At 65.4% G+C, this 16109-nt stretch overlaps 1 protein-coding gene across 2 annotated transcripts; it reads left to right on the forward strand.

Annotated features, from left to right (window-relative positions):
• Nucleotides 1-462: 462 nt before the first annotated feature.
• Nucleotides 463-12256, forward strand: ARFGAP1 (ARF GTPase activating protein 1). 2 transcript variants are annotated; one of them, XM_082856646.1, is made up of 13 exons: nt 463-589; nt 3371-3434; nt 3651-3727; nt 3911-4082; nt 4484-4584; nt 5316-5402; nt 5862-5958; nt 6759-6815; nt 7937-7969; nt 9330-9386; nt 9881-9940; nt 10486-10562; nt 11565-12256. In XM_082856646.1, exons 2-13 carry the CDS (start codon nt 3375-3377, stop codon nt 11908-11910), a joined length of 1224 nt encoding a protein of 407 aa, XP_082712772.1. In that variant the 5' UTR covers nt 463-589; nt 3371-3374; the 3' UTR covers nt 11911-12256. The 2 variants fall into 2 exon arrangements, with proteins under 2 accessions (XP_082712772.1, XP_082712771.1); XM_082856645.1 differs by having other exon boundaries at nt 3618-3727; nt 11565-12253.
• The last annotated feature ends 3853 nt before the right edge of the window (nt 12257-16109 follow it).

Genomic DNA, 16109 nt, shown 5'->3' on the forward strand with positions numbered 1-16109 from the left:
GACAGCTCCTCTTGGGCAGTGGCCCTGAGGACACTGCCCTTCCCGAGTCCGGGAACCCCTCCTTCCCTCTTTTCCTTGGAGTCTGCTGACGTCACAGCTCTGCTGCTCCAGCCCTGGGTTCCCGCAGAATTCCTGCGGTGCCCTAAACCCGCGCATACCCTCCTAACCAGCCCCCTTGTGAGTAAACGCCCATGAATCGTTCTAATCTGAGCAGGCCATCAGTTTCCCGTCTGATCCTGACGGCGCACCGCTGGTGAGCACGGCTGTCGGTCCCCAGGCTACCGCGGTCCCCGCTGGACTAGCAGCTCCGACACAGCAGCCCGGAGGAGGACGCGTCCCCATAGCTACGGGGTGAGGCAGCGCTTCCGGCCAAGCAGGCGGGGAGGAAGGCCCGCCCCCGCCGGCCCGTCCCCGGCTTCCCGTGAGGCGTTGCGAGGCGCTACGTAGCCGGAAGCTGGTGGCGGTGGGGTGGGTGGTCGGCGGTCGTCCCCGGTGCGGTTCGCGGCGCGGCCGACCCCGGCCAGGACCCCGGCCCTGACCCTGGCCTGACCCGGCCCGACCCGGCGCGCAGGATCGAGCCCTCTGCCCGGTAAGCGCGCGGCCGAGGCCCCGAGGCCCCGAGGCCCCGAGGCCCCGGGGCCCCGGCTCCCCTCGGGCTGGTCCACTGCCCCTGCCGGCGGCCGCCTGCGCCCAGACCCCCACCCGCTCCGAGGCCGCTGTCCGCAGGACCTGGAAGCGCCTCCCCCGGCTACCCCGGGGCTAGTCCACGGGCCCCCGGCCGTCCCCCCTCCTCTGGCCGCCCCCGCCTGGACCCACACGCCCCCGCAGCTCGCCCCCGGCCCCCAGCCTTCTTTCCTCTGAGGCTGTCACGGGCCGCTGCCCACCAACACCCCCTCCGTGGGGCGAGCCGGCCCTGCCCCGTCCCTTCCTTAGGAACCAGGAGCTGGTTTGGACACAGGGTCCCGTCGGGCCGGGTCTGAGCTTTGAAGGGGCTTCCGCTCCTAAGAAGGAAGGGTCCTCCCCCTCGGTGTTGGAGAGGCCGGTCTAATCGGAAATGGCAGCCTCACCCTTGGTGGCCGTGCGTGATCGTCTTGGGGGAGGGAGAGGAAACCAAGAAGGGACTTTGGAATTCTCTGTCAGTGCCCGTGCGTTTAGGTAGAACTGTGCTTCTCGTCTGCCCTGTTCAACAGCTTCGTCGCTGACCACCCATGAGAGAGTTAGTTGTGTCGTTTAGTGCAGGCCTAAGGGTTCCGCCATCCTCTGCTTCTGTGCCAGGTGGGGCTGTGATAATGGCCCGGGGGATAATTAGCGTTTAAGTTGGCTTTGGCATTCCCTTCCTGGGACCATACCCTGCAGAAGTTCAGAAGTGACGGTGTTTTAAGTGAGAAACGATTGTTCTTCGGTGTAGGTGCTTCGGGGGCCTCAGGTGGTTTCTGGGAAAGATGAGCAGGATTTCTGCCTGTCGCCTGTGTAACAGCCCCAAGCGGTGTCCCTAAGTCATCCCTTTTCATCTCAGGCATCGAGGAAGTCCCAGCTTCAGGAACAGCGTTCTGCCGGCTGACAAGTGGCTTCTTCCTGTAAACCGAGAAGTGTTATTTGGTTCACCGTTTACTGAGGCCACGTTCACTTGCACAGAGCTGGGTTTGGTTTCAAGCATTAATGCAGGAGTTCTTGGATTATATTTCAAGACAAACTATAGTTTTGAAAGTTAAGAAGTGTTTGTTTTTTATGTATTAAAGTTAGCATTTCACAGAAGTAAATTCTCACGTCCAAAAAGTCCTTTTAAATCCGAGCCAAGTCACTTAGTTTTCGTTATTTCCCTTGCTGCACTTTTGCAGACACTCTCTCTGCCTTCTTTTACGCAGTTAGAAATTCAGGGCAGGCTCACCCCAGTTCTGACTTTTGTTTGCCTGGGTCCTGTTGGCCAGAATGGGAGCCTCTGGGCAGGCACAGTTCTCTGGAAAGAGCTCCCAGGGGCCACCCATTTCTGCCTTCACCCTGTGGGTGACTGGAGCTCAGCGTGAGGACAGAGTCCCGCCCTGTCCTCACGGATGGATCGGGCCGGGTGCTGGGTGCTGGGCAGGATTGTGGGTTCAGGTGTTTGCCTTCGAGACCGTCATGCACAGCACAGAGAAATACAGAGCAGAAAGGTGCCTCCGGCGAGCCCTTGGCTTTGTTTCCCTCAGTTACAGAAAGCAGACATTTGTCTCCTAACCTCAGCTGGCTCAGAAGTGGGTGTTGTGGGCGTTAGGCATCCTGGGGCTCAGGATTCAGGAGGCCTGGGTGTGGGGAGAGGCAGGGTCCCCTTGGGGAGTAACCGAAGGTGACTGCTGCTTCTGGGACTTTCACGCTAAAGCATTGGCAGGGAAGCTGGTTGGAGCAGTCCCTCACAGACAGTGGGGTGCAGGGTCGGAGGCTGGAGACACCGCCAGCAGCCCAGGTGTGTAGCTCTGTCCCTTAAGCGGCCTGTGTGTCCTGAGAGGATGCATGCTGCTGGGGGAGCTGGAGGGACAGCCTGCAGGTCCTGGTCACGAGGGAAGGGGCAGCCTGAGACGCAGGCTGGGCATCCATGGGGTTACTTTACTGCCGACACCACGCTGGGCTCCCTGCCCATCTCCTGCCTGAAACTTACCGGGCCACCACTTGAACTTGAACTTTGCCGAAGCTAGGAGATCTATAAAGAAGTAAATGGGTTTTCTGTTCAGCTCAGGCTGTGTGGCTGCTGTTCCCCGGCAGTGTCCCCCTGAGATGCGGTGGCAGGTCTGCTGGTCCATAGGCCCCTGTCCTTGCCCTGCTGTGGCCATGCTGTCTGTCACCTCCATCCTTCAGATGGTCCCTGGGAGGCCAGCTTCTTCCTGTGTCAGTCGGGGCCGCTGCTTCCGCCCCAGGCCAGGAGCCTCCCTGCACTGGTAGAAGGTAGAGGGGCTGCGGGGGCCGAGAATGTGGGGCTCCCTGGCTTCGGATACTGTCAGCCCAAGTCTGATGTGTCGCCCTGAAAAGGGGAAATGAGATTTAACAGCCAGTCTGAGCACGTTTTGTGAAGACCACCCCTTGCTGTGAACTTCACCAGAAGACGGGTGTTTTTATAAATCGTGTGGTCTTGATGGTACATGATGAGCGGCCTCCAGTAATTGCGCATTGCCCCTAATAATCACGCTGTGGTTGGCCCGGGAGCGTGCAGACTGATCTCGGCTTTTCTTAGCACGTGGAGAGCAGGTTCCTGCAGTAAGTAGCCCTGTTCCCCTGTTGCTTCCAAGCAGCTTCACGGAATTTCTTGAAGTCATACTTTGTAGTGTGTTTGCACCAGAGGTTGATCTTCTTGTGAAGTGACCTATTTGGAAGTTGAAAAGTTTGCTTTTCTCTTTCATAGCGCCATGGCCAGCCCGAGAACTAGGAAAGTTCTTAAGGAAATTAGGGTGCAAGATGAAAACAACGTAAGTGTCCGCTTTTCCTTGACACTTGGCTTAGGTTTTGGGGTCCTCTCAGAGTCCTCCCTCCCTGTCACCGTTGGCCTCCCAGCCAGCCTCCCTCTGCCCCCTCTGGGGGCCCCCCATTGGGTCTTCGGGGTCCCCGGGCCCTGCCCCGCCCCGGGTGAGTCGCCTGGGCGCTCTTCGCAGGTATGTTTTGAGTGCGGCGCCTTCAACCCTCAGTGGGTGAGCGTGACCTACGGCATCTGGATCTGCCTGGAGTGCTCGGGGAAGCACCGCGGGCTCGGGGTGCACCTCAGGTCAGTGCCCTCTGCTCCTGGCCTGCCGCCTGGCGGGTGACGGGAAGGTGAGGGCCACCCACAGGCCAGCTCCTACCCACTCCGGCGCTCTGGCACAGGAGGGGCATGTGTCTAATTCCAGACTGTTTGGGGTGGGCTCTTGGATGCTGGTACTGGTGGCGAGGTCGGCCCTCTGGTGTGTAGCTTTGTCCGGTCCGTCACTATGGACAAGTGGAAGGACGTGGAGCTGGAGAAGATGAAGGCCGGCGGGAACGCTAAATTCCGGGAGTTCCTGGAGTGTCAAGAGGTCTATGACCCCTGCTGGTCCCTGCAGGAGAAGTACAACAGCAAGGCCGCCGCCCTCTTCAGGGACAAGGTGAGCACAGGCCACCCGGCCGTGTGCAGGCTGCTCCGGCCATCGGCTGCTGGAGTGGTTCCAGGGGCTGAGGTCTCCTGTGGGTTCTGACACGACACGGAGGCCATGTGCAGTCCACACACAGACCCGGCGCGTGGCCCCAGCTCGCCCACCCAAGGGGAAGCAGGTGGCCCGTGCTGAGGAGGGCTGAGGCCTCCTCGCGGCCTCTGGGGAGCGCTGCATCCATGCGGGGGTGCAGGGGCGGCGCCACGCCGACCAAGAGCTTTGCTCACTCTGCCCTTCGTGAGAGCCATTCTCGGTGTCGGCACCCGCAGAGCCCTGGCCCGTGGCAGCCGAGCCCAAGGGGCTGTGTGCGGGGCAGGCGGCATCCACGCTGCCTGAGGCCCTGGCTCCCTCTGCAGGTGGCCACTCTGGCCGAAGGCAGAGAATGGTCTCTGGAGTCATCGCCCGCCCAGAACTGGACCCCACCTCAGCCCAAGACGCTGCCGTCCTCTGCCCACCGGTAGCTACTCGTCTGGCCTGTGGGCCGGGCTCTGGGCTGGGTTTGCCCGGCTCTGACCTTAACGGTGGCTCAGGGTCCCTGTGCTGTTGTGGTAACAGCTCCAGTTGTGAGTCAGTGGGAAAAACAACTTTTTAAGTTACAATTCAAACTTTTAGTAGAAATTCAACCAGTAAAGGTGCGTCTGAAGTAGAAGCGCCAGCTCTGTGCCCACAGCACACGGCGTCTCTGTAGGACCCAGTTGGCTGCTGTCTACGTCTCCTGTCCTACCTGAGGGCTGCCCACGTCCCCAGGGTGCCCCGTCCCCCTGGCGGGCATCCTGTGTCCTCTCGTGGTTGGAGGCTGGTGTTCGGGGTGACTGGTCTCAGAGCGAGCTCCCTGTTGGCGCCAGCGGTGCCCAGCGGCCCTCCCCTCCACCTCCCCGTTGTGTGGCGAGACTCCGGTCGCAAGGGCTGCAGATTCCTGCCGAGCGCTTGCTTTGGCCTAGACCCCTGCGGCCTCCCTGCAGGCACGGGCAGGCGTGGAGCTGCTGTGCCCCCCACCCCGGGCCGCAGCACCTCCCCCCGCTTCTTGCCGGCTTCAGCCGCCGAGCCGAAGCCTGAGCCACCCTCTGCTCCACGCTTTGGAGGAGCCAGGTGTGAGCAGGTGGGCGTGACGGCGCCTCCCAGAGACCCCGTGATCCTGTGGGCGTGTGCCCACCCCATCGGCCTCTGACCTCTGACCCTCCATTGCAGAGCCTCTGGCCAGCTGCAGAACTCCACCAGCTCCGCGGACAAGGCTTTCGAAGACTGGCTGAACGATGACCTGGGCTCCTATCAAGGGTAAGGCCTCCGGAGGGCTTTGGGGAGCTGGGGGAGGCCCAGGCAGACCTGGCCCCTGCGAGGGTCGGGGGAGGCTGCTGCCCACATGTGCAGGGGGTGCGGAATCGGCAGGCCTCCTGGGGTGCTGCCTGGCAGCCCAGGTTCGGGTGGGGGCTTGAGTGGAGAGAAAACCACGGCTCACAATGCTGGGGAGCAGAAAGGACGTGCTTCCTTCCTGGAACCTGCCTGACCTGTGGTCGAGCCTGTCCCACTCCCTGCAGTGACCGGCTGTCGCTTTGGGTCTCGCCAGGTCCTCTGGCAGGTGCAGCAGGAGGGCCTCGTCCCACCAACAGAGGAGAGCCTGACCCCCACACTGGGGTGTGGGAGCCGCACGTCCTCCGGGGTGCCCGTCCCGGGTCTGGGCACGTCTGCACCCCCAGCTGTCGGGAGCAGCAGGGCTGTTGCTTGTGTCCCCACCAGGGCCCAGGAGAACCGCTACGTGGGGTTTGGGAACACGGTACCGCCTCCGAAGAGGGAAGACGACTTCCTCAACAGCGCCATGTCGTCCCTGTACTCGGTGAGGACGCCCGTCCTGGCTGTCCCCCGCTCCCCAGGGGCCTCCCGGAGCCTGGCCGTCCTGGGATCCCGCGCTGGCCCGTCTCACAGAGGCCCCCCTCCCTTTCCTTCACTGACGGCTCTTCTTAAAGCGCCGTTTATGGTGTTTAATCCCACGCGTGTTTTGTCGTTCGTTTACTTTGGCTACAGAACACGTCCCTCAGATTTAGCAAGGCTCGTTTCCTCTGAGTGGAGCCCGCCTGGCCGCCCGCTCCTGGCAGGGTCTCCCAAGCATGTGGGTTCTGGGCCAGGGCTGCCCCAGGGAAGAAAGGGGCCGTGGGCCTGGCCCGCCGTGCAGGAGCCCGTTCTCCAGAAGCGCCTCCCAGGCTGTAGTGTGTGTGTCTCCGTGTCACCCCGCCCCGCCGTGGGGAAGAGGCCGCACGCGCTTGTCTTCTCGGTTCCTCGCGAGGGTCCCTCCGCGTCTCCTTCAGGTGGAACAGGCCGAGTTGGGATTTAAATGAAGACTTTCTGTTTCCAAATTGCTTTCATCTATCTCGGAGGCTTAGGGGAAACAACCTTGGACTTAGAGGAAGGAGGACAGCTTTCAGTGCCCCCAGCGCCCCGTGGTGTGTCTGGAGGGGCGGTGGGGCGCTTCGGGGGAGGGCATGTCTCCAGGGAGCCGGGCCAGGAGCTGCTTCTGGGGCCCTGGCTGTGTCCTTCCCACAGAACGTGGGTGCGAGGCGGCCGGCGCGTGTCTGAGGAGCACCCGCCTGGTGGCCGCGTGTGGAGCCGCCCTGTGGCTTGTGTGTCGCTTCCTTTCAGGGCTGGAGCAGTTTCGCCACTGGAGCGAGCCGGTTCGCCTCAGCAGCGAAGGCGGGCGTAAGTAGCCTGTGCCGCCAGCGGCCGCGCAGGCCGGGCGGCTCTGGGGGACCGGGGTCCTGACGGGCTCAGGCCGCACGCCCACCTGCCCTGAGGGGGTTTCGGTGAGCAGCCTCTCGCCCTGGCGACTCCGCCAGGCCCCACGGACGTTCTTTGTTGTGACGGTTGGTGGTGTACCGGGCAGAGCGGAGCTGCCTGCAGGGGCGGGGCTGGCTCCAGAAGGCGGGTGCCGGCGGGGCGTCAGGGAGACCCAGGCTTCCCTGCCTCCCCCTCCCCCGGCCCAAGCAAAGCCTGGAGTTTCTGCTGCTGGGTCTCCAGGGTATGGACAGCCCGAGTTTCCTCTTGCCCTCGCCTGCTCCTGGGCTCGAGGCGAGGCAGGATTGGGGGGTTTTGTCAGGGCAGGCAGCTGGGCCGTGGGCACGTGCTCGGCTCCTGGCAGTGACTGGGTGGAGGCCAGGCGGGAGGGGCCAGGCCAGAGGCGTGTGCGAGGGTACGGGCCTGGCGAGGAGCCCGTGCCGTGGCGGGGACAGGAACGCCCGGAGCAGGGACGGGAGGCCGCCTGGGAGGCTGACCCAGAGCACACGGGCCCTGGAGAGGCCAGGACGGGAGCTTCTGAGGGCTAGAGCCCGGGGAGGAGCCTGGCGCTGGGGCACCAGCGCTCCGCCACGTGGCCTCTGCTGATTCTCTCCGGGGCTGTGCGGGGCTGCGGTGGGGATCCAGGCCTTTCCCTCTTTGCTTATTATGAGAGCGGCCGGGGTGCTGGGCAGAGGTGAGAGGTGTGACTAGACCGCGCTCGGCAGCGAGGGGGAGAGCTCGCTGGAGAGGGACCTGCCCCACCTGTGGGCCCGTGGGCGGCCTGTGCGCCCTGCATTCCAGAGCAGGGAGGTGGGCGTCAGCCCTGCTCCCTCATCCTGGCTGCCCCTCCCCTGACGGCCTTCCTCCAGGGGAAGCGGATGTGGTGGGCAGCTTTGCGGGGCCCCTTAGAGCTGCTGTGGGGTGAGCACCAGTGCCTCGCGGCCGTCAGGAGACCAGCACGGGTGTCTGGGCCCCAAGGACGTGCAGCCCTGGTGGCCAGCGTCAGGCGGCTGACCGGAAAGCCCTCTCTCTGTGTTTCCTTTCAGGCGACAAAGTTTGGATCCCAGGCAAGTCAAAAGGTAACAAAGGAAGCCTCTGCATTCGTGCTCTCAAGGGTTGCCCGTGTGTGCGTTCGCCTCCCAGGCTCACATGTCCACGTGTCACTTTGGGCGCCTGCGGGTTAGCAGGTGGAGGAGGCTTAGATCCTGCCCCGTCCCTGGTAGACGGGCAGCCATAGGCCCCTGTGCCCTTGGCCTCGTGGGGAAGGAGGCTCTGTGCCATGTCTGGGCAACCGCACACGGGAGGCCCAGCGCCCCCCAGGGGACCGGGGTCTGCATCCTGTGGCAGCAGCGTGCCTCTGTCCCTGGTTAGCGCCCTCCCTTCTCGTGGGCGGCGTCTCGGGCCCTGGTGTTCGTCTTTTTCTCACACCTTGGCTGGCGGTCCCGGCGTGGTGCCAGGTCGTCCAAGGAGCCTCTGGGGCCACGCGGGCCCCCTCACGGCCCAAGGGCTGATCTCTTTGAGCCCCCATCTCAACTTCCTAACCGCTTGCTCCTACTGTGCTGGAAAGCTCCCAGGTGGGAGGTGCTGGGTCTAGAGAGCGTGCAGCGCCCACGGGACCGTGTCCTGGTTGTTGCCGAACACCGCTCCCACCGCCTCGCTCTCTCTCCCACCCCCACCCCCCGTCTCCCCATGCTGTCTGGGTGAAGTTCTGGGGTTCCAAGCAGCAGCCAGAGCTGGTAAGGCCGCGTCCATGCTCGTGCACGCCCCCCCCCCCCCCCCACCGCGTGTCTGGCGCGTGCCCCGCTCTGAGGTGTCTGCGCCGCGGCTGCATGTCGGTGCTCCCTGTCTTCACGCTCAGAGCTGCTCCCCAGCCCGATGGGCTCCCGTGTGGCCCATCCACGGTGCTTGGGCGTCCGCATCTCAGGCAGGAGGCACGGGATCCGGATCCTGAGGCTGCTGCTGCAGCGGTGCTGGGGAGTCCTATGCCAGTGGCGAGGGCCCCGCTCCTTGGTTGCCTCCCCTGTGTCCTGCCTGCCCCCCACCTGAGCTGCTGGCCTGGGCTCGCTCCCCAGCTCCATCCCCTTCTGTTCGAACTCCCGCAGGGCCCTTGGAGGGCAGGTGGGGCTTGGGATCCACCCGTTTGTGTCGGGGGGATGCCAGGGGCTGTTCTGGGATGGATCCTGTGGGCTCCGACGGGCAGAGCCTGATGGTGGCCACCGGATGGGGTGGGCTTCCAAGAGCTGGCTGCTGTCCGAGCCCCTTCCCAGGGTGTGTAGGCCAGGGGCAGCGGTCTTCAGCCTCTGCGACAGCGCGGAGCATCGGGTGCTGGCGGGCTGCTCGCCGTCTGCAGCCTCCCCTCCGCGGGCAGGGCTCGCAGTCCTGGGGTGAACGTGCTGCCACGTACGCGGCTTTTTCTCATCGCATCTGTCCTTCCAACAGGCATCAGAGTTGGGCCACAGTCTGAACGAGAGTGTCCTCAAACCTGCCCAGGAGAAGGTAACGCGGGGACTCCGGTACTCGGCTGCGTGCGTCTCCCGTGGGCCTCATTCGGGGGGCAGTGGTGCTGGGAGGCGCTGTTCGGGCTTCCGACTCCCGTGCTCACTCCCCGTGTCCTCACGCGTGCGTTGTGCCTATGGCTCCCGTCCCCCAGCCCAGCAAGGCCTGGCCTTTACTCTGCTCCCGCGTGGCTGTGTGTGTGCCCGGCCCCTCACCCCGGAGGAGGCCAAGGCGGCGAGAGAAGCTCCCGGGGGAGGGGGCGTGCGGTTTGCGGCCAGCGCCAGCCCGTGCTCGGGAGGCCAGCGGGGGAGGGTCCGGGCGAGACCGGCCCGGGCTGCGGTGTGGCCGGCTTGCTCCTCGCCCTCGCTTCTGGGGAGGGGGCGACGCGGCGTGGAGACAGGTCCCCTGACAGGTGTCGGTGGGCGTTGTCCTTTGTCAGTAATGGGCAGCGGGGCATCTGCCTCGGCTATGACGATGCTGTTTCGATCCACCAGGTGAAGGAGGGAAAGATTTTTGATGATGTGTCCGGTGGGTTCTCTGAGTTGGCGGCCAAGGTAGGGAAGCCCCGCCTGACAGGCGGGCTCGGCTGAAAGCGTCGTCTCCATATTCCAAGGAGCCCGGAACCGCGAGCAGGAAGGGCTGGGCGCTTCACGCCCCGTGTGGCTTCTTGGCCCGAGGGGCCTGTAGGACGTGAGGAGGGTCAGGTAGACGCTCGGGTGCCGACAGCCTGAGGAATATGGAAACGGCTTGACGGGCGCCCGTCACAGCCACTAACCTGTTGCTTCTTTTCTTTCTGCCCTTGTCTTGCTGCTGCCGACCTCCCCTGGTGAGTGCGCTGGGGGCGGCCGCCTTCTCTGCCTTAGCGCCGCTGGGGGCGGGGAGGGGCGGGTTGGCGTTTGTCCTGCTTCCCACCCAGGAGCTTCTCCACTGAGCTCCTGGGGCCACAGCCTCTGCGTCCACACAGCGGGCATCCCACCGTCCCCAGCGCCGGGGCGAACCGCCCGAGCCCCGTGGTGTCGCCGTGTTCCTAAACTTCACCCAGGTCTCAACTCTGCACTTGGCGTCAGAGCCCAGGCTGAGCGCCTACGTCTCCTTCCAGGTCCAGGGAGTCGGTAGCAGGGGCTGGAGGGACGTCACCACCTTTTTTTCTGGGACAGCGGAGGACCCGTTGGACAGGTATACTGGCCCCCCTTCCCGAGGTGGGCCCCCTTCCGTGGCATTCTCCCCTGGGGTCTCTGGGACGCAGGTGTGTCTCCCCCAGGGGCTCAGGGCTCACAGTGCAGAAACCCCTGGAGCCCTGGGGGTGCAGAGAGGCACGTCGGCCCCCTGGCCTCTCTCTCTGAAGCCCTGCTTTCGACCTCGTGGGAGCTGCCACCATGCAGGGCTGGGGAGGGAGAGTCTCAGCCTCGCCTCTGTGGGACAGGCTGAGGGAGAGGGGGTGCGGCTGGGCTCTGACCCCCCTCCCAGGACTCCGGAGCATTCAGGGCTCCCGCCCGGGCCTTTCTGCTGCAAGCCCAGACTGGGCAGCCTTCTCCTTCTCTGACCCCAGGTGGGACCCTGGGGATCTGGTGGGGGGATGGATGGTCTCGGGCCAGGCCCAGAGCAGCGGCCGCTCCGGCAGTGGCGCGTGCTGTCCTGTCCGTGTGCCCGAGGCCTGGCCTGGGCGTGTTTCCCATGCTCGCGGACGGGATGCCTCAGCGCTTCCCCCTCTGCGTGCTGTCCGCTGTGCTCAGTGGTGTGACTGTGGTTTGAGGGACTGAGGGACTCCACGGTGCAGAGAAGGGTCTGGGTTTTTTTCCCCCTTAATCGTTGCAGGAAACCAGCGCTTTACATTTTCCTTCAAAACATCCTGCGTTTGGGTGGGACTGGTGGAGAGTGGGCTCTGGTGGCAGGAGGCCTGAGTCCCTCCCACAGGTTCCACGGCCTCAGCTCTGTGGCGGAGCCGCCCTGAGGCTGGGTTTCCTCTGCCCTAGAGCGAGAACAGCGGCTCAGGGACCCTGAGTGGCACTGGCTGAGTGCCCTGGTTGGGGGTGGGGCTCTGGTTGGGGGCTTGGACTCGGCCTTGACCCCCGTTCTCTGGGGAGGAGCCTGGGGAAGACCAGGCGGCTCAGGGCCACAACGGCAACCTTCTGGACCTCCTGGTTCTGGGAGCCGCTCAGAGACCGCTCTCTGTCCCAGAGCCCCGGAGGGCCGGAGCTGTCAGAACAGCGGCGGGGACAGCTCCCAAGGCACCACCGACCGGAACTTCTGGGAGGCCTTCGGGAGCACCGACCCTGCTGGGGCCCACAGGTCCCCAGGCAGCAACAGCTGGACGTGTGCAGACCCCTCAGCCGACAAGAGGAGCTCGGATGTCTGGGACGCGTGGGGCTCGGGCCCCGCGTCTGCGTCCAGCAACGGGGGCGGCGACATTGGTGGTCGGGAGGCCTGGGGGGCCGGGGTGGAGGCCAGGGCCAGGGCCAGGGCTGTCAAGGAGGCGGCACCGCCGGCCGCCGTGGACGACGGCTGGGACAACCAGGACTGGTAGGGCACAGCGGCTGCGCCGCCGCCTTGCTCCTTTCCACCCAGGAAGCGCCGGCCGCGTGGGAGGACAGCCTCGGCCGGGACCCCAGGGGCGTGTGCCTCCCTGTCCCGGCTCTCCTGGAGCCCCGGGCCGGGCGCTGTCGCAGGAAGTGCTCCCTGCTGCTGCAGGGGCCACCCACGCCCAGCCACCACCCCCAGTGCGCTCGGTAATAAACGCCCTCCCCAGTGGCGCACGCGGCTGCCCAGTGACCGTGACTGAGGCCTGTCTCCTTGAAGCAACTTTCACTTCTCGGTCGCTCTCGTTCTTTCTTCCTCTGGAAGAAACTGCCTGGCGTTTGAGAGCCGCCACCTGCCCCCTGCCCTCCGCTCCCCAGTCTGTCTCTGCACCAGTGCTGGCCTGCGTCCGCCCGACCCGAGCACCGCCTTCCTGGCCTTGCCGTCACCCTAGAGCCCGTCATCAGCTCGGGGGGGGGGGGGGGGGTCGTGCAGCGGTGCCCTGGTACCCCGGCCTTCCTCGCGGCCTCTCTTCCAGCCTCCTTGCACTGTGATTTGGATCTCACTGTCGCCCAAGCCCACTCGACCTTGATGGCTGTGCGCCGGCCACCCCGTTCTTATGGTCCAGCGCTGACGACCGCGTGACACGACGCCGTGCTCAGTCCTCTGTCCCCGCGCTTGTTTCTGCCGGCCCTCAGGCCGTTCAGCCGGGCTTCCCCCAGGCCTCCTGTGTGACTTGTGTGCCACATCCCTGCTCCCTGCCCCGCGGGACGGGCCGTCCCCGTGTGGACAGCCAGATTGCAGTGGCTCATGTGGCAGGTCTGCAGCACGGCCACCCACACTTCTCCCCAAGGAAGACGCCCAGTGGCCAGCATCTGTGCCTTTAGCTGACCCTGAGGGTCTCAGTCACTGAACCAGTAGTCTGCCACACTCGGATCTGAGGTCAGAGATCAGGCTTAGGGTGATGAGAAAACCCAGGTCAGCCCAAGAGCCAGGGTCAAACGTGGTCTGCCAGCCCGGGACCAAGTGTCCCAGAGCAGAGGCACTCAGGAGGGCCAGGTGTGAGGTGTGGGTCCTCACCAGGGCTGGTGGGCTGCACTGCAGGCAGCCCTCAGATCAGCGCCGGGCCGGACGAGGGGGTGCAGTCTGTCCTGACACTCTTGTTTCCACGCTGGAAGCCCAGCCTGTTGGGATCGGGACTCTGGGGTCCTGCCCCGGCCCTGAAGGCTTCGGGGGCACCTCGTTCCTGTCAATTGTGGTCCAGGAGGCCCTGCCCCGGAGGCCGTGTTCAGCTGGAGTAAGTTGCCCTCTGCCCGGGAGCCCCCCGCGCTGATGCGCATGGCCCTGAGGCTGACTGGTCTGAGATGTGCTCTGCTCTCAGGCATCACGTCAGGACACTAGGTGGGTGGCCCGAGACCCCTCACGGGCAGAGGACAGGCGCCCCTGCCGTTCTGCAGTTCTGTTCGCTGGGCCTGGACAGTGCCAGGCCCTCTCCTCCCAGCTGGGTTGGCAGTGAGGGCCTGAGCATCGAATCCAGCTCCCTTGCCACACACGGGGGCATCTGCACGGCACCCTCGTCCGGGGGAGAGGGCTGTTCTGTAAGGACAGTCCGGCACTCCCCTGGCCCTGGGTAGACTTGGGGCCGCCAGCTGGCGGTCAGCCAGCCTGCGTCATCCTGAAACTGCCTGACCGAGGGCACCTGTGGCCACCACGCGGGGCCGACTGGAGGCTCCGGGCTGGAGCTGTGTTTTCTGGGTGGTTCTGTGCTGTCCTGTCCCAGAGCAGCGCTATGGGCAGGGGGGCCCCGGGGGTGAAGGCAGTCGGGTCTGGGTGGGGAGGCGGGTCGGGGAGCCAGGGCGCCGTGTAGGGCGGTCCTGGATCCTGTTCTCAGCTGAGCCCCGGTCGTGCTGAACACACAGGGCCTCTGCCTCTCCGGACAACATACCCGTCAGCTGTGAACCTGCCCTCGGCCACCTGGCCGCTGCGTGCTGTCCTCCCCAGATTCCGGCTCCAGGAGGCCAGGCCAATCCACCAGCTGAGGCCTGGCCAGCCTCTGTCACCTGTTTGCCCCAGACCTTCTGGCCAAGACACCACGACTGACCAGCAGACACCTAAAGGCAGCCCTTGCCCAGCTTAGCTTCCTTTTCCAGAGCTTTCGCATGTAACCTGCGCTACCCAGTCCAACCATCTCTCCCAGCCAGATGGCCCTGCCCAGCGGGCTCAGGCCTGCGGCACACCAGATGCTGGTGGCTCTCCTGGGACTCCATGCCCTGAGCCAGTCCTGGCAGGAAGATGGGGAGTAGGGCTTCTTGGGCACTGTCTGGGGAGCTTTCTGGGCAGTGGGGGTCCTGCCCTCTGCACCTCCTCCCCAAGGGGCCGGGGAGGCTCTGCTCAGCACTGAGGGCCAGCTTCTCGACCGGTCAGGGCTGGGACTCCTGGGGCCACCTCCCCACTGCTGGGGCTGGGGGAAGTGGGGCCGTTGCTTGGGGTCCCCACCTGCACGCTAGAGTGAGGGCCGTGACAGCCGTGCTGCTTCCAGAAGGCCGACGGGACTTGCCCAGCAGGGGCAGCCTGGCTCTGTCCTGCCTTTCTGAGCTGTGACCGTGGGCAGCTTGTGCCCTGGCTGAGCCCTGACGCTGCTAGGTGGGCTGCGCGGCCTCGGGCCTCGGGCATGGAGCACGTGCCAGGTGCAGGGACTCCTGGGTGGGCACGTGGGTGGGGGGCTGCCTGGAGTCTAGCCAAGAGCGCTCAGGACCCGCTGGCTTGCGAGCATGGAGAGCGGCACCTTGGTGGGCTGCGTGAGTGTGCACACGCATGTTCCGAGCGCCTGTGAGCCGTGGACGTGGACAGACACGTGTATGCCAGTGTTTGTGTGTCTGCGGCCACCAGGCCAGGCGCCCTCTGCCGGCCTCCACTCGGGACTGCAGGGCCTGCCTCTCCCCCCGCCCCCACCCCACCCCCACCAAGCGCCAGCACCCAGTGCAGGGCATCGACGGCACTGCGGCGTCCGGCGTCCAGCCCTGGGGCCGCAGGCGTGGGCGGCTGGTCCCCGAACTACCTTCGCCTCGGGTCCTCAGGCCCCTCCCAGCTGCAGGAGCACCAACCGCAGGGCAGGACTGGAGGCCAGGAGGGGCTCTGAGGGTCCTGGGTCAAGGCCGGGAGCTGGCTGGATCCTGCAGCGCCTGCCCAGTGGCTGGGGGTCGGAGAGGGGGACAGGAACCTCCAGGGGCGTTGGGAAGGGCCCTGCCCCTCCAGCAGCATCCAGCCCCCGACCTTTGGCCTCTCCCGGTCTCCAGCAAATGTTGACTGGCCTGTGCTGCGCCCACCTTTCCCAGAGCACCTCTGCCTCCAGAAGCTGAGCCCAGAGCGGGGGCGGGGTGTGTGGGGGGTGGGGCCAGAGCCACCCTGGCAGCCTCAGAGCAGCTGGGTCCAGGTTGGGGTAGGGTGGTTCTGGGGGGTGAGTCCTGGGGTCCAGTAGGGGTTGGGTGCTTGGGGCCCAGGCTGGGTGCGCCCCCCCGCCCCCGCAAGCCCTGGTTACCGGGCTCAGCCTGCGGGGAGCCTAGTCGGTTGGGGTGGGGCCTTTGGGGTGGGTGGGGAGGGCTGGGGGAGGGGCTGTGCTAGGCTGGCCCTCACGGACTGCGAAGGGTTGTAGAGAAGGGGTAGGTGCGGAGGAGGCTTGGGGGACGGGGCACTGGAGAGGGACCCATGAGTGGCTTGGGTTTGGGGTCACGGGTCTTGGGGCGCGTTGTGAGGCTGGCGTGACCCTGGGGTCCGGGGGCTGCTCCAGGCTGCCAGAGATCCCCATGCCCATCACCCACAGCTTGGTGCCCAGGAGCACACGTGGTGACCTTGGTCCCTGAGGTGCGTGCCTCGTGGGCCTCTTTGGAACAGACCATGTGGAGTGAGGGATAAAGGTGTTTGGCCCCTTCGTGCCTTGGATCCCGCCCTGCGGTGCGATGGGGTCCTTTACACTGGGACCTGTGTCCCCCACGCTTGGAGAGCCGTCCTGGGCAGCAGATGGGAAGAGTGGAGAGCTGAGGAGGGGGGCCAGGGGAGGGGGGCAAGCCGCGGGGTGGGCGGGGGGTGGGCCGGGCAGTGACGTCGGAGGAAAGGGGCCTCATAAGCCACGGCCTCCCTGTGGATGCAGCAGGACCAGGGTAGACGGGAGTGCGCGGGACGGAGAGACGCTGCTCTGGGACTGGAGCAGGT

Source organism: Leucopleurus acutus, assembly GCF_964270905.1.
Source record: "Leucopleurus acutus genome assembly, chromosome: 16".
Classification (NCBI taxonomy): domain Eukaryota; kingdom Metazoa; phylum Chordata; class Mammalia; order Artiodactyla; family Delphinidae; genus Leucopleurus; species Leucopleurus acutus.

Excerpts from the sequence above, each read along its gene's own strand:
- ARFGAP1 (XM_082856645.1), top strand. The coding sequence starts at position 3,375 with ATGGCCAGCCCGAGAACTAGGAAAGTTCTTAAGGAAATTAGGGTGCAA. Across the intron at positions 4,083-4,483 it reads CCGCCCTCTTCAGGGACAAG|GTGGCCACTCTGGCCGAAGG; the intron begins GTGAGCACAGGC and ends CTCCCTCTGCAG. Across the intron at positions 7,970-9,329 it reads GATCCCAGGCAAGTCAAAAG|GCATCAGAGTTGGGCCACAG; the intron begins GTAACAAAGGAA and ends TCCTTCCAACAG.